The sequence below is a fragment of the Mauremys mutica genome, chromosome 2, assembly GCF_020497125.1.
Source record: "Mauremys mutica isolate MM-2020 ecotype Southern chromosome 2, ASM2049712v1, whole genome shotgun sequence".
NCBI lineage: Eukaryota > Metazoa > Chordata > Testudines > Geoemydidae > Mauremys > Mauremys mutica.
In genome coordinates, this window is record NC_059073.1 from 147321341 (window position 1) to 147343776 (window position 22436).

Below are 22436 nucleotides of genomic sequence, written 5' to 3' on the forward strand. Positions count from 1 at the left end.
TGCTCCCAGCACAGGATGGGATCTGCCTAGCCCCTCGCAGGGGGGCCTGTGAAGAGCACAGTCGGGTTGGCGTTGCTGGCAGTGGGAGTTGTAAACGGGCAGTGGGCGTGTAAGCTCTCCCTTTCTGAGGAGCATGCAGCAGCTGGCCCAGGAGGAACAGGAGCTTGGCCAGTTCTCCTCTCTCACCTCCTGTCTACGGTGCAGTTCACCTCGCAAACGGGGTCCCACCATGGAGCTGGGTTTCGGGCCACGGCTGCCTGGGAGATGCAGCACGTGCCAAATGCTGCCTTGGACCCTCTTTATAGGCATGTGGGGGAGCTGCCCGTTGGGGTTGGCCTGGCCTGGCAGTTCTAGCTGTAGCATAGCCAGGGGCCTTGGATGTGTGACGACAGCTGCGGTTCGGCACAGGAATCTCGGCCCAGCAGTTCGCACTGGCCCCAGCTGACCAGTTCCAAAGGCAGGCATCTCCCCAGCGAGGAGGCCACATGCGATCTCTGTAAGCCACTATGGTCCTGCCCAAGGACTATCCCAGCAGTGCTGGAGCCGCAGGCATTACCCCTGGTGCCACATGCCCTGGGGCAGAGCACAGGCACAGGCCAGCAGCACTGAGTGGGTAGCCAAGGCTGGGGGGGCAGAGGCAGAGGGGAGGAAATCACTCTCGAGGGGGTGAGATTGAAAGTGGAGGCTGCCTGGGTGGAGGAGAGGGAGGGGCTGGGCTGGCTGCAGGCAGGGGAGAGTTGGCTCAGCAGCCTGGTGTGTCTCCAGCTATGCCCAGCCGTGGGCCTGGCAGTGCTGCACGGCCTGGAAGGGAACAGGGAGAGGAGACGTTAGAGCCAGACAGGGTCCCCTCCAGCTTCTGCCCCCACGTGGCCCCAGCCTGGCTCCAGCTGGGGTGACCTGCACAGGCAGGAGGAATTTGGGCCCCAGTGATGCTGGGAAAGGGGCCCCCATGGACCTGGAGCAGGTCTTGTGTCCCCCCTCCTACCTGGAATGGGGGAGGTGGGGTGGAAAGGGGCCTCCCAGGGGAGTGAGGGGAGGCAAAGCTGTGTGCGCATTGGCTGGTCCCTTGCCTGTGTGCCTCTTCCCCTCCCCCCCGGCACAGTACTCACCTGGCACTGCTTGGCAGTCTCCAGGCTGGAGCACCAGTAGGCTGGTCCCAGCATGCAGCCCTCGGGTCCAGGAGCAGGGCCCGTCCCAGCCTCACACGCGCCCAGTTCCTGTGTGCGGGTGGCAGAGAAAGCACAAGGCCCGTCAGCCTCAGGGGCAGGTCAGGCCAGCTCCCCTCTGAGCGGTGATGGAGGGAGCCCGGCTGGGAGCCACAGTAGCTGAGAGAGTCTATCAGGATTTTCCTTTCAGGTCCTGGTGCCACCTGGCTGGGGCAAGTGGCCTGGATCCCTGGCTGGGGAAGGGGTGTTTGCGGCTCCTCTTACCTGGCACGTGCTCTGGGGGTCCCAGGCCTTTGGCAGCAAGGTCAGCAGCTGGGGCCAGTGCTGCTCCATGAAGCTCTTGCACTGGGGAGGAAGGAGGCAGGTTAGTGTCTCCCCCGGGTCGTCTGTCTGTCTGTGGAGCCCCAACCCCCTCCCCACTGATGCCCTCCTGCCCCCTGAGTAGTGCTTGCAGATTTCAGGGGCATGGCTGGCTTCACCTGTGAGGGTCCCTCTCTTGCAGAGAGACCCCATGGGGCATGGCTCCAAGGGCCGGGAGCTCAGACACTAGCACAGCAGGGACCCCACCTTCACAGAGAGCCCCTCGTGTAGATCCTCCAGCCCCGTTCTGCCTGCCAGGAACCCCACCCATCACGTCACATCCCCCGGCACCGACAGCCACATCCATGGGAATGGGACGCTGGGGAGGAGCTGGGAACTAGGAGCCATCTGGGGAGGCCCTTTGCCCTCATCGCTCCTCTGTCACTGCCAGCGGCCTGGGCACCCACCTCCTGCCAGCCCTGGTGGGCACCACTGCAGGCCCTGACCAGAGCCACCTCCACGTCTGCCACAGTGCTGTTCGCCTGCACGGCCGACTTCGCCAGGCCCAGGACAGCAACGCAGGCCTGGCACTCGGCGCTCTGGGCAAGGAGCGGCACCAAGGGTGGGTCTGCAGGGGGGACAAGGAGTAACATGAGAGGCACAAAGACTGGGGGCAGCATAGCAGCAGCTGGGGGCTGGCATGAAATACACATGAGCCCCAGGGAACATCTCCACCCAGTGCCCTGGTCCTACCCCCGGGGGTCATCAAAGCCCAGGACCAAGGCAGCCTGGCCAGGACAGCATTAAAATGCAGCTTATTTAAGCCTTGCCCCATCCCAGCATGCATTGGTGCCCCAGGCTCCACCTCCCAGCATTGCAGATGATACTAAACTGCTCAAGATAGTTAAGACCAAAGCAGATTGTGAAGAACTTCAAAAAGATCTCACAAAACTAAGTGATTGGGCAACAAAATGGCAAATGAAATTTAATGTTGATAAATGTAAAGTAATGCACACTGGAAAAAATAACCCCAACTATACATACAACATGATGGGGGCTAATTTAGCTACAACGAGTCAGGAAAAAGATCTTTAGTATCAGAGGGATAGCCATGTTAGTCTGGATCTGTAAAAGCAGCAAACAATCCTGTGGCACCTTATAGACTAATAGACGTTTTGCAGCATGAGCTTTAGTGGGTGAATATCACTTGCATCTGAAGAAGTGGGTATTCACCCACGAAAGCTCATGCTGCAAAACGTCTGTTAGTCTATAAGGTGCCACAGGAAAAAGATACGGAGTTATCGTGGATAGTTCTCTGAAGATGTCCACGCAGTGTGCAGAGGCGGTCAAAAAAGCAAACAGGATGTTAGGAATCATTAAAAAGGGGATAGAGAATAAGACTGAGAATATATTATTGCCCTTATATAAATCCATGGTACGCCCACATCTCGAATACTGTGTACAGATGTGGTCTCCTCCCCTCAAAAAAGATATTCTAGCACTAGAAAAGGTTCAGAAAAGAGCAACTAAAATGATTAGGGGTTTAGAGAGGGTCCCATATGAGGAAAGATTAAAGAGGCTAGGACTCTTCAGTTTGGAAAAGAGAAGACTAAGGGGGGACATGATAGAGGTATATAAAATCATGAGTGATGTTGAGAAAGTGGATAAGGAAAAGTTATTTACTTATTCCCATAATACAAGAACTAGGGGTCACCAAATGAAATTAATAGGCAGCAGGTTTAAAACAAATAAAAGGAAGTTCTTCTTCACGCAGCGCACAGTCAACTTGTGGAACTCCTTACCTGAGGAGGTTGTGAAGGCTAGGACTATAACAATGTTTAAAAGGGGACTGGATAAATTCATGGTGGCTAAGTCCATAAATGGCTATTAGCCAGGATGGGTAAGAATGGTGTCCCTAGCCTCTGTTCGTCAGAGGATGGAGATGGATGGCAGGAGAGAGATCACTTGATCATTGCCTGTTAGGTTCACTCCCTCAGGGGCACCTGGCATTGGCCACTGTCGGTAGACAGATATTGGGCTAGATGGACCTTTGGTCTGACCCGGTACGGCCTTTCTTATGTTCTTATGTTCTCCAGACTACAAGCCCTAGAATGCCTCAGTTCTGGGCTGCAGCCATGACAGCCTAGTACTGGGCCAGAGAATTGCCGTTGAAGGGCCAACACCCTGCTCTCTAGTGTGTCTACGCTGCACTGTAAGCCCCTGGCTTGAATTTGGGCTCAAGCTTAACACCCCTTGCATCTACACTGCAGTTGTGCTAACCCAGGGCCAGACCCCAGGTCCCTGCAGGGCTGGCAGATCCGAGCTCGAGTTAAGCTGGTGGGTCTGCACACTGCAGTGTGGACGCCAGAGCCTCAGGTTCAAGCACAGGTCAGAAAATCCTTAACCTAGGGTTAAAATGCAATGTAGACGCTCCAGCCCCCAAGCCCAGGAGCAGCAGAGCAGGACCAGGACCAGGACTCACCCGGGCCACCGTTCTCCCCCGTGGCGCACATGAGGAGCATCCCGCAGATCAGCCGTGGGCCCAGCTTGTCTAGGATCAGGTCCAGCACAGTGGTGGTGTATTTCTCCATCACGTGCTGGCACATGCCACCGATGGTGCCCGGCAAGAGACGGCAGAGCTGTGACATGGACTTGGCGATGGCCCCCTTGGGGAAAGGCAGACAGCCTGAGTCAGTGCCCCACCCGGACTCTCTCACCTCTGGCCCCCCTAGCGGGTGGGCAGGTCCTCCCCTTCCCCCCGGCCAGCTCCCGTTGCAGGAGTGGCTGCAGCAAGGCCCTAAGAAAACTCATTATTTTTTGCTGGACATTTTGGAAAATTCCAGGTTTTTCCTGCCATTTTTTTCAAAATGTGGATGGAAAAACTCCCTGATTTAAAGAAAAAAAAAGTTAAAATGATTCTGAGATCAGATTTCAAGGGCTAGATCAAATGCCTCCGTTTTTAAAAGCCAAAGAACTTTGACCAAAACCCAAAGATTTTTACCCATTTTTTTAAACTGAAAATGGTGGTTTTTCAGAAAAAAAAATCTGGAAAATTCCATTTATTTTTGGATGGAAAAGGCATTATTTGAATACTCATGTCACCCTCGGGGTGGGTCTGCCCCACTCCCCTGCTCTGTGCCCACTGGGCACAGATGCCAGCTGCAGCTGCCACTTCAGGAGGCAATTTAGGCTGCACAGGCGTTTCTCTGCAATGTGGTGCCAGAGGCCCCGAGCAAAGATGCCTGGCACCATGTAAACAGCTGAGATGAACCGTAACCTGGGCACTAGGGCTGATAGCTCAGAGTTACCCTGGGCATTGCAGTTCTGGGAGGAGCAGAACCTCTCTGCCGCAGAGGAATTGCCACAGGGGCCTTGGCAGTTCCAGGCTCACAGTCTGGGGGCCTAAAGTCTCCTTCGAGCTGACTGAGAATTCTCCACTGAAATTAGTTTCTAACCAAAAATGCAGTTTCTACAAACCATTGAAATTTTCCACCCGAAAAACCAAACAAGGGTTTGGTTTTGAGTCAGCTTTCGAGGGGGTGAGACTTAAAGCGGAGGCTGCCCCGGGTGGAGGAGAGGGATCGGCTGGGCTAGGAGCTGAAGCCAGCCTGGGGGAGCAGGCAGGGGAAAGTTGGCTTAGCAGCCCGGTGTGTCTCCAGCTATGCCTGTGCATCTGCCTGTGGTGCCTCATGAGCGTTGGTGTTCTCCCGTACTTGGATTACATCTCCCATGATGCACCATGGTGTGCCCTCTAACCAAGCCATGTGGTGCATCATGGGAGATGTAGTTTGGCTAGTGAGTCCGGCCCCTAGGGGAGAGCGCGGGCAGGGGACATGAGGCACCGTGGCACCCTGGGAAGACGCAGTTTGGTGTCAATGTTGAACCGACTCCAATGAAACATGTTTGGAGCTTTTTGTCCCATAAAAACACTTTGATTTTTTTGTCCCAACTTGGGAGCAAAACAAAGGCTGAACTATGAGCATTTCCCACAGGTCCTGATTCCTGCTCCCTCCTCTCCAATTCAAGGGCACCTGGGGTTATTGTCCCCGGGGCATTGCCCATTGCCAGCCCCTGCTGCTCCTCCTCGGCTCGGCCAGCCAAGCCAGGCTTCGAATTCCAGTCGCTCTCGGTTCTGCCAGCCCCATCCTGCCCTAGGGCCCAGGTGTGCAGCCCCACCCCTGAAGGTGACCAATGTGGCACCTCATGCCCAGCACGGGGAGGGTTCAGCTCTCCCAGAGCTGCGCCGGAGTGGCGGGGGGACCCATGGGAGCCATGGAGCGAGCAGGGCTGCTCCCCGCGTCATTTGTTCAGAGCTAAAATGCACTTTAGTTTCCTCAGGCATTTCCCACGTGTCAGAGCGAGCGTCCCCCATGCCCTGCCCTGGGAGCTGCGGGCTGCCAGTACCTGTACCAGCCAGCGCTGGCCGAGCTGAGACCTGCCTAGTTCATTTCATAGCCTCCCATTTGCTGCCAGCCTGGGCGGGGCTGGAGCCGGTGGCCAGCTATGGGGCCTCTCCCGCGATGCCCCGGGGGCAGGGGGGAAGGTGGGCGCAGCACCTTGGGGATGGTGGATTCTATCCGGCCGACGAAGGAGCGGCACATCCAGCACAGCGGGAGCGGGAACGGCAGGTCCTTGCTGTGGCCTCCCTTGGGAAAAGAGAACGGGGTCAGCTCCGGCAGCTGGGGGCCGGCCTGGCAGTGCCAGGCAACCAGCCAGAGAGTGGGGCTAGCGTCTGGCCCATGGCACCTGAGCCCCACCTGCGCCCTTGAGCGTCACTCCCACAGCCAAGCCAGGGAGCCCTTCAAGCCAGCCTGTCTCCAGCCACACGTGGCCTGAGGGGATGGGACCTTGGCTGCCTTACACATAACACGATGCTCCCTGTTCTGGATCTGGGCAACCCCGGTTTGATCCCCACCATCACTGCGGACCTGCTTGGGGTGTGGCAGCCCAAGGGGTAGCTCCTGTGGGGATGTGGGCTGGGTGGATCTTGTAGCAAGCTCCATGGGTGGGGCAGAGTCCCCCACCTGGACACTGGGTGGCGCTGTCCTCTCTGGTGGCTGGATGCCAGAGATGTTTAGGAGGTTGCTATGGCTGCCTGGATCTGCAGAGAGCCTGACACAATTGCTGGGAGAATAGCAGTGTGTCTGCTACAAAATAATGTGTCTCTAGTTCTTTGTCTGTGGAGCAGATGGAAGAAGCCTGTCAGCCTATGATGAGTGAAAATATATCAGTTGTCTCCGAATTGATTCTGGACACAACTAATGCCCAGGAAGGAAACGTTCCTAAGTCTGTGTCTGCTGGGGAGAACAACATTGTAACTAGGTCACATCCGGTTAATGTCAGAGCTAGTTCCCAGGGGCCAGGCGATCCTGGTGTGTTGCTGAGTACAGATATGACAACCTTGTCTGATCAGGGTGATATAGCCAGGGCACAAGGAAAGCACGGAGGTGATTTGACTGTTACCCACTGACAGTGTGGAAACTCGTGACAAGGCGGGAATGGCCCCCAAGCTTGTGTGTGTTGTCAGCCAGGAGACCTGCAAAGGGGAAGAGAATGTCTCTAACCTTTCGAATACGGAGTCTAGCACCTTGCCTGAGAGGAAGTTGTGTGAAAATTTCCCTGATGTCGCAGAGGTAGTTCTGGATTTGAGTGACGCTTAGAAGGAGTTTGTTAAATTGTCCATTGTGCCCAAGTCGATTCTGAACATAACTAAAGGAAGCTGTTGCAGAGTATGGTATTGCAGAAGGGAAGGGATTTCTGGGTGAAGTCTTTGAAGTCTGTGAGAAGTCAGTAGCTGTCCTAGTGGGGGTGAAAAAGAATTGCTCCCTTTGACTCTTAATGAACCATTGTCTCTTAATGGGCCAGTGTTGGTAGTAAACAGTTTCTCTACTAAGGGCTTGGCTACACTTACAAGTTGCAGCGCTGGTGGAGGCTTTCCAGCGCTGCAACAACACCCCGTCCACACTTGCAGGGCACAACCAGCGCTGCAACTCCCTGGTTGCAGCGCTGGCTGAAAACCCATCCCGGCAGGGGTATAAGGAGTGCAGCGCTGGTGATCCAGCGCTGCTCAGCAGGTGTGGACACTCACCAGCGCTTTACCTGTCCTCCAGGGAATAAGGAGTTATCCCAGAATTCCTGTTCAGCCACTCTGCACATCAGTTTGCACTCTACTGCTCTTGCCTCAGGTGACCCGCCCTTTAAATGCCCCGGGAAATTTAAAAATCTCCTTCCTGTTTGCTGCAGCCAGGTGTGGAGTGCAATCAGTTTTAATCAGTTACAGGTGACCATGCCTCCACGCGGCAAACGAGCCCCAGCATGGAGCACTGGTGAATTGCAGGACCTCATCAGTGTTTGGGATGAGGCATCTGTTCAGGCACAGCTGCACTCCGGCCGTAGGAATTACGATATCTTTGAGCAGATATCAAGGGCCATGCTGGATCGGGGCCATGATCGGGACGCAGTACAATGCAGGGTGAAAATTAAAGAGCTGCGGAGTGCCTATTACAAAGCCCGAGAGGGGAATCGACGATCCGGAGCTGCTCCCACGACCTGCCGTTTTTACAGGGAGATGGATGAGATACTTGGGGGTGACCCCACTGCCAATCCCAGGATAACGATGGACACTTCTGAGCAGGCTGGGGGACAGGAGGAGGAGGCGGAGGAGGCGGCGGGGGGGGAGAGAAAACCGCGAGTGAAGCTCCTGGCATGGGGGAAGAAACCGCAGATTCCCTGGAGGCATGCAGCCAGGAGCTCTTCTCAAGCCAGGAGGAAAGTACCCAATCGCAGCAGCCAGCAGTTGCAGAAGGACAAGCAGAGGAGCGTGTTACCGGTAAGCGGCTTTTATTTTCTGGGTGAAATGTTTCTGGAGAGGAGCGGGGGTTATGGATGCATGCATGCCAGCCTCTAGATGTGGAATAGCCCGTTGATGTGGTCTATCACGTCGCGGTAATCTGCTTCAGTTATCTCAGCAAAAGCTTCATCCAGAGCGTGGGCAATATGCCTGCGCAGGTTTATAGGCAGAGCCACTGTGTCCCTTGTCCCAGTGACGGTGACGCGTCCGTGCCACTCTTCTGCCAGTGGTGGGGGGACCATTTCTGAACACAGGCAAGCCGCATAGGGTCCCGGGCGGAATCCACATTGCTCTAAAAGAGCCCCCCGCTGTTCCCTAGTGACTCGCAGTAGGGAAACATCTTCCAGGATTAAGTCCTGTGAAAAATGTTGGGAGACTCTTTAGTGAAGAGATAGGGAGATAAGATCACCCCTGCATCTGCATCTTCACTCAACCCCTCTAGCACTCCAGATTACCCGAAGCAACCAGCTCCCCTCTTTCACCCAAGCCCCACTTCTCCCCATATAAGCACTGCTCACTCACCATTTCGTGGCTTCTGTCGTGTTATGCGTGTGGGTAAAAGAATGCTTAAATAAGAACTCACTCCCTCAGTGTAACAATTCATGTCTGGAGATAGTGGATACAATGCTGCCCGTGTTAAATGTTGTCATTTCTGTTTCTACAGTGACCTTGACTACTGGACTGCCCAGATGTTCAACATCACAGAGGCTTCAAAATTTGAGAAAAAATCCCCGAAAGAGCAAAGAAGACATGCTGAAAACTGTTCTTAATCAGTCTGCTCGAGAGAGTAAGGACTTGAAGGATTGGCGAGAGAAAGAAAGCAGGACACGCAAGAGAAATACAGTGGCCAAGAGGAAAACCACGGAGCGGCTGCTAAGCATCCTGGAGCGCCAAGCGGAGTCTATAGAGTCACTCGTTGCCATGCAAGCAGAGCACTACCGTGCTACTCCCCCACCCGCCCCGTCCTTTGTGCCTTGTGCCCCAATGTCAGCGCAAACCACCTTTCCCCAGCATCCAGGTTCTTACCACCACCAGCTGCCTCCAACACCTGTACGTTCCCCAACCAGCCCTGATACCTACCACCACCCTTACCCTCTGCATTCAACCCCCATCACCATGCAGTATATGAACCCTGAAGTGCAGGATTCATTAAACAGCAATCCAGACAGGGCATATGCAAACTTGTGACTGTACAGTTCACCAACCCACACCCCTGCCCTCTTGTGTTCATGAAATGTTGTGTGTCTGTCTGTCTGTCTGTCAAGGAAGTTTTTTTCTTTTCAATAAAACAATTCTTGGCTTTGATAACAGTCTTTATTATAGCAGATAGTGAAAGATACCTTAGCCCAGTAAAGAAAGAGGCACTGCAAATCATATTATTATTATGGATAATAGAATAACAGTGTAAGCAGTGCAATTCACTCCCATGCAAGGCAGCAAACATTACTGTTGGCTTTCAGCCTCAAATTCTTCCCTCAAGGCATCCCTAATCCTTGTAGCCCTGTGCTGGGCCTCTCTATTAGCCCTGCTCTCTGGCTGTGCATATTCAGCCTCCAGGACTTGAACCTCGGTGGTCCATGCCTCACTGAATGTTTCACCCTTCCCTTCACAAATATTATGGAGGGTACAGCAAGCGGATATAACCGCGGGGATGCTGCTTTCCCCCAAGTCTAGCTTCCCATACAAGCAACGCCAGCGGGCTTTTAAACGCCCAAAAGCACACTCCACAGTCATTCTGCACCGGCTCAGCCTGTAGTTGAACCGGTCCTTGCTCCTGTCAAGCTTCCCTGTATAGGGTTTCATGAGCCAAGGCAGTAACGGGTACGCGGGGTCTCCAAGGATCACAGTGGGCATTTCGACATCCCCTACTGTGATCTTCCTGTCTGGGAAAAAAGTCCCTGCCTGCATCTTCCTGAACAGGCCACTGTTCCGAAAGATGCGTGCATCATGCACCTTTCCAGGCCAGCCTGTGTAAATGTCAATGAAACGCCCGCGGTGATCCACAAGCGCCTGGAGAACCATAGAGAAATACCCCTTACGATTAACGTACTCTGATGCCAGGTGGGGGGGGGCCAGAATAGGAATATGCGTCCCATCTATCGCCCCTCCACAGTTAGGGAAACCCATGTGTGCAAAGCCATCCACAATGTCCTGCACGCTCCCCAGAGTCACGGTCTTTCTTAGCAGGATGCGATTAATTGCCTTGCAAACTTGCATCAAAACGATTCCCACGGTCGACTTTCCCACACCAAAGTGGTTCCCGACCGACCGGTAGCTGTCTGGAGTTGCCAGCTTCCAGATTGCAATAGCCACCCGCTTTTCCACCGTCAGGGCAGCTCTCAATCTTGTGTCCTTGCGCCGCAGAGTGGGGGCGAGCTCAGCACACAGTCCCATGAAAGTGGCTTTTCTCATACGAAAGTTCTGCAGCCACTGCTCGTCATCCCAGACTTCCATGACGATGTGATCCCACCACTCAGTGCTTGTTTCCCGAGCCCAAAAGCGGCGTTCAACGGTGCTGAGCATTTCCGTGAATGCCACAAGCACTTTAGTGTCACACGCGGCAGGCAAATCCATATTGATATCATCGTCGGACTCCTCACTGTCACTTTGGAGCTGAAGGAATAGCTGGACTGCCAAACGTGTTGTGCTGGTGACACTCATCAGCAGAGTCCTCAGCAGATCGGGCTCCATTTGCCACAGAAATCGCGATTCACACAGAAAGACACTCACAATGGCGCCAAACGCTGCTGGAAAGAGTGAATGCTGGGATGTGAAGCGATGCACCACGGGGCGCTGGCAAACAGGAAGCGGAATGACCCGCACACTTCCTTCCCCTTCCCACAATACTCAGCGCCAAAACGGGACGAGGTGCTCTGTGGGATAGCTGCCCACAATGCACCTCTCAATACAGCGCTGGAAAGTGCTGCAAGTGTGGCCACACTGCAGCGCTGGTAGCTGTCAGTGTGGCCACACTCCAGCGCTGGCCCTTCCACAGCTGCATGACCAGCGCTGTAACTCCCAGCGCTGCAACTTGTAAGTGTAGCCAAGCCCTAAGAAAAGTGTGTTGGTGCCTAAGGCCAGAGTCTTTCAAATAAAAATGAATCCACTGACTTTGCTTTGGAAAAATCCAGTGGAGCTAGCTTAAAGGAGGCTTCATGAATTGAAATTGGAAGTGAACAGTTTGTGTCTCAGGTTCAAAAGGGAGGCTGGATTCCTGGCATTACACAGCAGAGCAGCCTCGTAAATAGTCCTATAGACACTTTGGATATGTCAGGTGATTGCTTAGTAAGCTCTGATGCATCTGATGCCTTGTGGATGCAGAAATCGGTAGCTGAAAACAGGGCCGTCCTTAGGATTTATGGTGCCCTAGGCGAGATTATTAAACTGGTGCCCCTGTGCCTGATCTGCTCTTAGCAACACAAATATAAGCATACAGTATTGGAAAACTTGCCACATTCACGTTATTAAAACCAGTTTAACTTAATTAAGCACACTGTAATGCTGATGCACTAGCACTAAAGAAGTAGCCCTATAGAAAAAATTCTGATTTGACAGAATGATACAAATAATATAATTTTTGTAATTTGTCAAAATTTTATTGGAAATGTATATGAAGAGGTATTGAAACAAAGATTTATTTTTAATTAAAAGCAATCTTTCTGGCTTTTTTGGCTGCAAAATCGGTTTAATAAGCTGGTTTTCCAAACAGTGGGAAAATATAACCCTAGTTTTACTGCTAGGTAAAGCACAAAGTGACCAAAATGAAGTCAGCACAGAATCATCTCATCTAGATTAAGGTAGCACAAAAATGTTACAGAAGTCCTATTGTGCCTTATTTTTGTTTGGAAAGACATTGGCAATAGCAGCACATTCACATGATAAAATACATGATAAATCACTGTCTCTAAAGTTCCATCAAAAACTGACATTTTCACAGCTCTAGCATGATCTGCTGTACAGATTCTTCACAAGGAAGTGTCCCTGGCCTTTTTAACTCATATTAACTATGTATTTACTTTATGAAAGTTGGAGAAAACACTGTGAAAATGTAAAACATTGGCTGCCCAACTTCTGGGCTGGCAAAAGCTATACTGACACACAGGAAAAAAAAAAAAGCAGGAGAATCTTAGTACAACATATGGTCAGTCTATACCAGGGGTCGGCAACCTTTCAGAAGTGGTGTGCCAAGTTCACTGTAATTTAAGGTTTCTCTTGCCAGTAATACATTTTAATGTTTGTAGAAGGTCTCTCTCTATGTCTATATTATATAAATAAACTATTGTTATTATCTGAGGTCCTGCTCAGGCCACTGCCAACTGAATAAATGAAACCCCAGACCGGCAGCGGGCTGAGTGGGACTGGTGACTGGAACCCTAGACAAGGATCCCAGGCCCTGCTCAGCCCGCTGCTGGTCTGGGGTTCTGACCACCAACTCCTGCCACCCAGGATCCCGGCTGCCAACCCCCCTCAACCTGCTACCAGCCTGGGATTCTGCTCACCCAGGCTGGCAGGAGGCAGAGTGGGGCCAGCGGCTGGGCTCCTGACTGGCAAGGGGCCGGCAGCCAGAACCCCGGAGTAGCAGTAGGCTGAGTGCTGCCGGCACCCCAGACTGGCAGCAGACTGAACCACTCAACCCCCCAGCCCGCTGCCGGCTGAGTGAATGGAACCCCAGGCTGACAGCAGGTTGAGTGGTTCAGCTGGCCTGCTCAGCCCTCTGCCAGTCTGGGGTTCCTTGGGGGTCCCCAGGCCAGCAGCAGGTGCTGAGTGGGGCCGGCGGCTGGTATCCCAGCTGGCAATAGGGCAGCAGCTGGAACCCCAGAGCAGTGATGGGCTGAGCCGCTCAGCCTGCCGCTGCGTGCCATCAAAAATCAGCTCACCTGCCACCTTTGGCATGTGTGCTGTAGGTTGCCGACCCCTGCTTTATACACTAGTAAGGAGATGAGCATATTACAGTTGTTGGAGGGCTCTTATCAGGAGTAACAGGCTGTAGGAAAGTCAGTCAACATTTTTTGTTTCTATGATGAAAACTGGCCCACTCCCTGCCGCAAACCAAACCTGTCACTAATAATTGTCAACAACTTAATTTTCTGTTTTTGGCTAAGATATTAATTTAAAAAAAATATTGAAATTGGATTCAGGATTGTTAGCAAGAATTTTTGGCAAACAAAGTTGTTAAATGACAATCTAAATGGCAACACAGTACTGCTTTCATGCTTGGCTCACCCCCCAGCCTGCTGCTCCAACAGCTGCAGTAGACCCCAAAATCCACCTCTTGGGGTGCAGAGTGGCAACAGCAGCAGCAAACCCTCAGGTCCAATCACACGCCAATAGGCACCACCACCAGCCTTACGGACCATGGTGAAGTTAGCACAGCATCTGATCTCAGGGACAGGTCACCCATGGAGCCACAGCAGCTCATCCTGCCCTGTGCAGCTCCCCCGGGATGAGATGGATCACTGGCAGCTGCCAGCCCGGGGGAGAGGCACTCCCCAGCTAGGGTGACCAGATCCAGATGTCCTGATTTTATAGGGCCAGTCCCGATATTTGGGGCTTTGTCTTATATAGGCACCAATTACCCCCACCTAGAGTGACCAGACAGCAAGTGTGAAAAATCAGGACGGGGTGGGGGGTAAAAGGAGCCTATATAAAAAAAAGACCCCAAAATTGGGACTGGCCCTATAAAATAGGGATATCTGCTCACCCTACCCCAACCCCCGTCCTGATTTTTCACACATCTGGCTAACCCCAGCCCAGCCCTGTGAGACATTCCAATCCTGGCAGAGGAAGTGAGTTACTTTCACTTTCATTCCTCAGCAGGCAGCCAGCCTCCCCCCCACCTACCCCCCAGCACCTCACCCAACCCAGCCCTGACGGAGGGGAGGGAGGAGAGAGAGAGGGATGCTCCTGGGGAGGAGGGAGAAAGGAGGAGGTGCTCCATGGGGCAGGGGGGAGAAGAATGGATGTTATGGGGGACAAGGATACTGGTTCCAGACCCGCAGAGCCTGCCTCACCTCACCTCAGCCAGGGAGAAAGAGTCACACTCACAGGTGAGCTCCTTCCCAGAGACCCCAGCAGCCAATCCCCTCCCTCAGACTGTGCTGCATTCGGCTCTCTCTAGGACCCAGCAGCCTGCTCTTACATGCTCCACTGCTTCCCGTCTGTCTCGGCTCCGGGCAGAGTGGTGCCCCCAGACCTAGTGGTGCCCTAGGCGGCTGCCTATTCTGCCTATGCCTAAGGACGGCCCTGGCTGAAAAGCAGGAGAACTGTAGTTCGGACATGATGCTAGAAAATGGTTGTGTCTCTTTAAGGCATGTTGTCCATGCAAATGCCCTAGCTCACAAGAGGGGAACAAAGCTGCCCACAGTGGCTGGCAATAAGCACATAGCTGGGGATCCCACAGATTACGGTGTACCAGAAAGCTCAAATTTCAACCCTCTACAAAGGGAAAAGAAGGAAGGCAAATTGCCCCTTGAAAGGCAAACGCCCTAACAGACTTGCCTCACTCATCTCTAAAATACCGAAGCCCCGAGGATGTGGTTAAACTAAAAGTCTATGTTAAGAAAACCCTGAGGTAAAGGGAACTCTACAAAGGTAGCTAACCAAAAGATTTGGCATGACAAAAACTATTGTGATTGTGTGTGACGTTATGAGTATATTATAATATCTCATTGAAAGATGACAGGGCCAGAAAGAGTTAATTAACTCACCGACTGACCTGACCCATGGGTGAACCTTGAGAACTGGTTAGGAAGATCTGTAAATGAACAGAGCTCTGAAATGCAAGTCTGCATTGTTAGAGATCAAGGGTAGATGTTTGTTCAGGGCTTGTGATATGAGCAAACAAGTTTTGTCTATTGCTATAACTTTAATTCAAAGATCAAAAAAGGAATATTAACATGTAGGAAGACACTTAAGGAAAATAGTATTATTGTCTATGTGTCTCTTTGAAGGTTGTGGTAACCTGTATCTGAACTGTTTAATGGATAAATTACCCTGTACTAATTGCCAGGCTGTTTGGGAGAAGGAGTTAAGCCTATTGTTTTCTCAGGCCGAAAGGCTGCTGGAAATGTATAAGAAGCCTGGGACATGATCCTACTTGATCTCAGATCTGCTTTGGGTTTCAAGAGGGGGAAACCTTAAGCCATAAGGATTGAGATCCTCAGTCATTGACTGGAGCCACCCTGAATATGGACATTGGACTATAACCTCTGGACTATTTCTAAAAGGACTTTTGGCAACTACAAGCTCACCTCTACCATGCATCTGAACATCAAGAATTGAATTCAAGTCTGTCTGTATATTGATCTTTTAACCAACACGTCTCTCTTTTATTTTTTAATAAATTTTAGCTTGGTTAATAAGAATTGGCTAATAGTGTGTATTTTGGGTAAGATCTAAGTTGTAATTGGACCTGGGTATGTGGCTGATCCTTTGGGATTGGAAGAACCTTTTCTTTTATATGATGAGATAAGATTTTCAGGAATCACCATCATATCTGACAGGTGTGTCTGGATTGAGGCCTGAGGCTGGGCACTTTAAGGGAACTGCGTGGTTTGGACTTCTGAGTAACCAGTGAGGTACTATAGAAGCTGTTTTGTGCTGGTTGGTAAATCTAAGTATTGGAATAACCACCAGCGTTTGGGGTTTGTCTGCCCCATTTGGTTTGCAGTTCACCCTGATTGAGTAACCACAGCTGGCTCCTACAGGCAGCACCGTCACATTGTGATTGTGCACTTGTGACAGATTTGATGTTAATATTAATGCTAATGTTAATTCTTGTAACTAGTTCTCACGGCTGATGCCAAAACCTGTAAAAATGTCTAATGTGTATGACTTATGGGGAAAATCCTCAAACATGTTAAGAGTGGTACATGAAAACATACTGTGTAATAGAAATCCTTATGATTATGCTGTTTGGGTCAATAAGAACACACTTTGTATTAGAAAGCCTAATAATGTTGAGGTTTCACAGCTAATGCCTATACACAATTCTAAAACTTTCCACAGCAGAAAAACCATTACAAGCTTGCACTGCTGTGCAAAAAGGGAAACTGAGGTACAACACCTCACCACCTTCATGGCTAAATGTCAAAGTACGTGCTCTCTGAAAAACATTGATGTCTATGTTAAGTTAACACATAGGCTCAATCCTGAAATCACTAGAGTGTTTGACAGAATATGGACTAAGTTGTCAACTTGGGCCAAAGGATGCATCACTAATTTGGCCTTAGAAAGGATTCAATATAAACACAGCTCATATCAATATTGGGAGGTCCTTTAGGTGTATCCAGGAGCTTCAAATACTCCTGTCTACACCAATCTCACATTGGGGGTGTAACGCATAGCCAGAAAGGGTTAAGCCTCCTGCAGGATAAATGACCCAAATTTAACCTTTAGAGACATGTTTGAAAAGTATGCGAATGGTAATTAGGGCCATTCCATGTTAGATAGGCCAGAACTTTGAAATGCAACCCTGTATTGTTAGCGAATTAGAGGTAATACTAACTGTATGTGTGTACTCATATCTTGTTAAATGTTAGCCATGTAAACAGACAGTTCCTGTCTGTCATTAGAGCTATTGATTCAGAGATCAAAAGGGAATATTAACGTTTAGATGAATCTTGGGTGAAATAATGTCATTGTCTAGATGTCTCTTTAAAGTTTGTGATAAACTGCCTAATGGATACATTGCCTTATGTTAATCAGTGTAGCTAATTACCGGTGCTGCTTAGGAAATAGGTCTACTTCCAAGTCTCCATGATTGTCTATTGTTTACCTAAGGACTCCGAGCTGTCAAGAGAAGGCCTGGAATGGAACTGTATAAAACTCCTTTGGGTCTGGATCCTTTTGATCTCAGATCTGCTGGATGCTTCATGCCGGGGAAGCTTAAGTCATAAGACTGCGCTCTCCAGTCCCGCCTGGATCACCCTGAATATGGACATTGGACTGTAACCTCTGGACTAATTCAGAGAACTCCAAAGCTCCCCATCTCTGCTATGAATCTGATCTCAGAACCGTTCTCATCTCTGTATGTATATTGATCTTTTAACCTATCATCTCTTTTCTTTTTAAATAAAGTTTAGTTTAGTTGATAAGAATTGGCTGCAGCATGTATTTGGGTAAGATCTGGAATATTCATTAACCTGGGAGGTAATGTGTCCGATCCTTTGGGATTGGTAGAACTTTCTTATATGATGAATAAGCTTTTCAGTAATGCTCATCATATTTGACTTGGGTGTCTGGGCGGAGGCCTGAGGCTGGGTTGCTTTAAGGGAACTGTGTTGCTGGCTGCTGGGTAATCAGTGAGGTATTACAGAAGCTGTTTTGGGCTGGCTGGTAAATCTAAGTATTGGAATATCCCTCAGCTTTGGGGATCGTCTGCCCCATTCTTTGCACTTCACCCTAATTGAATAACTTCAGTGTGGCTCCCCAGGACCCCCGTCACATGCCCCAGGGCAGGCATTGAACTCGAGCCTCTGCTTGAGCTAAAGAACCCAGCTCTATGAGCTCCAGGCTAGGTAGCTTCCCTGCTGCCCCTCAGAGTGATGGGCTCAGGCTCTCAGCAGACTCAGGCAGCCAGACTGCTCCAGGGGGGTTTCCTTGTTAGTCATCAGGGTTGTCAGTGAAGGTGGGATCCAGGACCCTGATTCCATGGTGCAGGGATGGACTCATTATCAGGCTGTGTGGTGTCATGGGGCACCCAGGGCACAGGGGGACATATGGGCACCTAGGCCTGGTGCTGGCCCTCTGTATGGGGGAGCCGCCCCCAGAATTCAGCACATCAGCCCTGCTGAAGTAGGTAGAGGGATCCCACATGGCATAAGGATCGGGCCCAGAGGGGTGAAGGTGCCTGTACCTGGGTCTGACCATCGGGAAGATACAGGTGGAGACCTTGCAGCAGCTGGAGAATACACTTGTCCTGGCTCTGGTCCTGCAATGGGTCCGTGGGGCACAGGCCCAGGCTGCCGCAGATGGAGGCGGGTTTCTGAGGAGCAGAGCACTGGTCAGTGACACGGGGGGAGTGGAGGGGGGATGTGGGTTTGTGCCCTGGGATCCGTGAGTGACACAATGGGGAGCAATGCCCAGGGGCCCCAGGGCGGGAGCAGAGCCCCCTGAGTTCTGACACTGGCCCGACCCCTGGGGTTGGGAATTCCTCTGGAGGGGCGGATCCCAGTGGTGCAGGGGGCTGGGGACCCCTTGGCTGTGGGGTGTCACTGCCTGCGCCCCCTGCTGGAACCGCCCAGTTCAGCTGTGGGCCGGTTCTGATCCGATCTGCCCCAGTTCTGCTCTCCTGTGTGCCAGGCCGGACTAGCCGGAGGAGAGACCCCTGCACGACAGAGTGACCCCAGCCCATCGTGACGTGGGGTGACCAGCCAGCACTGCCCAGCCCTTGTGCCCACGGCTCAGTGGGTTGGGTCACCGTCCCGTTGGCACAGCGTCTGCCAGCGAGCCCAGGGCAGGCTCGGGTGCCTGGTGGGTCCAGCAAAGGACAGGGCAGCAGGTCTGGCCTAGGCTGTGGAGTAGGGTCTAGTGGGGTAGAGCAGACAGGGCTGGGACTCCTGGGTTCTAGTCCCAGCCTGTGTCCCTGACTCACTGGGACCCCGGGTAAGTCCCCCTCCCTCTGTGCCTCAATTTCCCCACCAGCCCATGTCCCAGCTGTGTGGCTGGTGCTCCTTTGGGCTGCTAGCCCGTGGGGGTGGCTTTATTTCCTGGCGTGGTGCCATCGTGCGAGGGCAGCAGTGCCCCCCTGTTATCTGATTGGCTGGGCGCTGAAAGTCAGGCAGTGATAGGGATCCCAACCCCCGGGGAAGGGGCCAGGCGGGTCCCACTTACAATCTGCCCCTCCAGGCAGGCGATGAAGAGGGTGAAGTACGTGTCCACCACCTTCTGGCAGTGTGGCACCAGGGTGTGCAGGGGCAGCAGGGTGCACTCGTGGGTCAGGTACTTCTGGATGCCTTCCTGTGGGGGGAAGGGGTGTGAGTGGGGCAGAGCCAGCGCCCGCTCCCCCAGGCCTAGCAGAAAGGAGCCCTGGCCCTCCACAGTACCTTGAAGGCTGAATCCTTGGCCATGCGGGTCAGGATGGTGATGATTTGCCCGCAGTCCGCGCACATGTCCTCCTGTGGGGGAGAGACCACGTCAGGGGCTGAGTGGGGTCAGGGCCCCTCTATGGGGCCCCAGCTGCTCCTCCTTCTCCCCCCACACCCGTCAGCAGGGCATGGCCTGGGGCCAGCGCACCCAGGGCACCCCTCAGCCCCCCACCTCATGGCTGAGCCACCAGCCCCCCCAGATCCTGCCTCACGGCTCCCACACACCACCAGCCATGGCTCCTGCAGGGGCCCTAGGGCTGCTCAGCTGCAGCCCCTCCAGGCCAAGGGCCAGCTGTGGCCACCCCCCTTCCTGGGACCCCGGTTCTGGCCCCACCCAACTCTCTCCCTGCCGGCCTCCCAAGGGCTCCCTGGACAGGGCTGGGGCCAAGCCCCCGGGGCTCAGGGACACGCTGGCTGTCCCTAGCCAGGCTCCTCGCTGGCCCTGAACCTGGGATCTGCGGCTCTGACAGCACATGCCTCTGCCTGGCCGCAGCCCCCGGCTGGCAGGGAATGGCCTCCACACATCTCACCCAGCCTGACCGCAGCAGGTTGCGGGGCACGGACGAGACCTGCCTTAGCAGCCTGGTTCCACCCGGCCTGGGCACAGATCTGCACCGCGCCGCACCGCACAGCCGTCGCCAGGCTCCGGCACCAGAACGTTGGACCCTCGGCACAGCCCTGCTGGGTCAGCGGGCTCCCGGCCAGGGCTAGGGACGAAAGAGGCCAAGGCCCGGTTAGTGACACGCAGCTGGGGCCTGGCCGGCACCAGGGACAGACAGCCTCCGTGCTGGGGCAGCCGTGCTTCGTCCAACGCTCCCTCCGTCCCCCTGTCTCTCCCTCTCTGCATCCCTCTGTCTGTCCCTCCCTCCGCGCTCTATGGCTCCATGTCTTCCACCAGCCTCTGCTGAATTCACGGGACAGCATCAAAGGCAGGACGTGTTTCCAAAGGGGATGCTCCATTTTGGGACAGCAAAGAGCCTGTGGCTGAGCTGGCCAGTCAACACCTGCAAAGCCGACACCAGCCACAGAACGGCAACTGGGCTGCGGGACGTCAGTGAAAGGCGCCTTCAAAACCAGGGGACCAGGTCTGGCAGCCAGAGGTTTCTCTCCCCACAGCCGGAGCTGCCCTTCTAGAGGTCTCTGCATCTCAAAGCGCTTACCCAAGGTGGGCCAGCAGCATTAGCCCCTTTTACAGATGGTGAAACTGAGGTACAGCGCAGGAAAGGGAAGCTATCCAGAGTGAGCAGCAGAGCTGAGATAGAACCCAGGCGTCCTGTCTCCCAGCCCCTGTCCCCCCTGCTCTAACCACTAGACCCCACTCTCCTCCCAGGGCTGAGGAGAGAACCCAGGAGTCCTAGTCCTGTCCCCTGGACTCTTACACGCTGAGCCCTCCCATATCTGGGCTACAGCTGCCCCTCCGGGCTCTGGGTTAGTCCCACAGCGACCTTATGGCACCCTGGTGCTGCACATGGGGTGGAGATGCAGGGGTCTGCCCCGGGTCCAAGGAGCAGCTCTGGCTCATTGTGGGGAGCGAAGGACTTGGTGGAAGGGCCCCTCCTGCCTCCACCCCATGCACCCATCGCTGGGGAGGAGATCCAGGCCTGGAGGGCAGAGCTGGGAGAACCAGCCGTGTCCCATCTCCCCCAGCCTGGGGCAGGAAGGTGCATGAGGTCTCGTCTCATCGCTCTCCCAGGGGCCTGGCTCGGTCCCTACAGCCCACTCCCCATGGCTCAGACATCTCTGCCCCCAGCCCTTGCCATGTGAGGGGTCCCCCTGCCTCGCAGACGCCCCCATCAGGGGCTCTCCTCGTGTGCCCATCACTCCCCTCCCAGCCCGGGGCCATGCACCCTACTGGCTGGATCCGTGGAGCTGATTCCCAGCCCCAGGCAGCGTAGGGGTGGAGGGCGGCAGCCCAGTCCCTGTGGCTGTTCCTACCTGAGCCTCCGCAGAGCAGGGTGAGCAAAAGGAGCCGGGACCCGGCCATGCTGAGCTCAATCATACGAGCACCCGCATCCCGTGCCCCTTTTATAGCCATGCTGGGCGAGGGGGGCCCGGCCCGGCCAATGGGACTGTGCCCAGGATCCCCCTGGAGGAGCAGGGGTGGGGCTTGGATTAAATTTAGCAAAGTGAGTGGCTAAGAGGCAAAAGTACTTGGCTGAGGTCCAGCCCCAGTGCCCCTCACTCCCAATCTGCAGCCCCCACTAGCCCAGCCCTGGGCTCCCCAGCTCTGCCGGTGCCCCTCACCCCCCGATCTGCAGCCCTCGCTAACCCAGCCCTGGGCTCCCCCGACAGCTCAGCCCTGTAAGGTGCCGGTTGGAGTCTCACTCAGGTTTCTGTCTGTGGTGATGGATGGGGGCCTGATGCCCATGTGACCCAGCCAGTGTGCTCAGGGCTCAGTCTGTGGCTGAGCCCAGGCCTGGGATCCCCCCAAATGTGGGACGTGTGACCAGGCCCCCGTGCCTTGTGTCTGTGCCACTTGGCGTAGGGCTCCCTGTGTCAGAGCCCCGGGCTGCACAAGGCCCCAGGGAGGCTGGGGGGCTCTGGACTGGGAGTGGGGGTTGGACCGAGCAGGGCCAGATGCCTGGTCCTAGTTCATGATCCAGCCCCGCCCGCTCGGAGGCTGGCGCAGCTGAGCAAACAGCCCTGAGTGGCCCATTCACTGCCAGGCTGGGCCGGGGGGAGTTGCCGGTTTGTCCTTCGCTGAGAGCTGGGGGCTGTTTGCTGCGGGGGGAGTGAAATGAGGTCACTTGTTTGGCAAGTGCGAATCCCCCCCCATCTCCGCATTCAGCCTGCCCCTCCCACGCTGGGCCCCTCGAGTGGCCCGACGCGCCCCCGGGCAGTCGGTGCCTGGCCCAGGGCACCTGCCCCCAGGCCTGCGGGAAGGGCAGGCTGGCGCCACAGAGTCCTGGGCTCCTGCTGCTGTCACCCGCCCCCCCGACGGGGGCCCAGGCCCTTACCTGCCCCGCTCGGGGCGTGTTGACATTGCCCCCGAGGGGTATGGCGCTGTGTGCTCAGGTGCTCGGGCTGTTGGCT

General features: G+C 54.0%; 1 protein-coding gene across 1 annotated transcript; it reads right to left on the bottom strand.

Moving 5' to 3' along the window:
* Positions 1-666: 666 nt before the first annotated feature.
* LOC123363219 (pulmonary surfactant-associated protein B-like) lies at positions 667-20363 on the bottom strand. The gene is made up of 10 exons (XM_045004099.1): positions 19977-20363; positions 19362-19433; positions 19150-19275; positions 18173-18301; positions 6023-6112; positions 3949-4132; positions 1934-2094; positions 1431-1511; positions 1110-1217; positions 667-801 (listed from the first exon to the last, which is right to left on the bottom strand). Exons 1-10 carry the CDS (start codon positions 20361-20363, stop codon positions 766-768), a joined length of 1374 nt encoding a protein of 457 aa, XP_044860034.1. The 3' UTR covers positions 667-765.
* Between the last annotated feature and the right edge of the window lie 2073 nt (positions 20364-22436).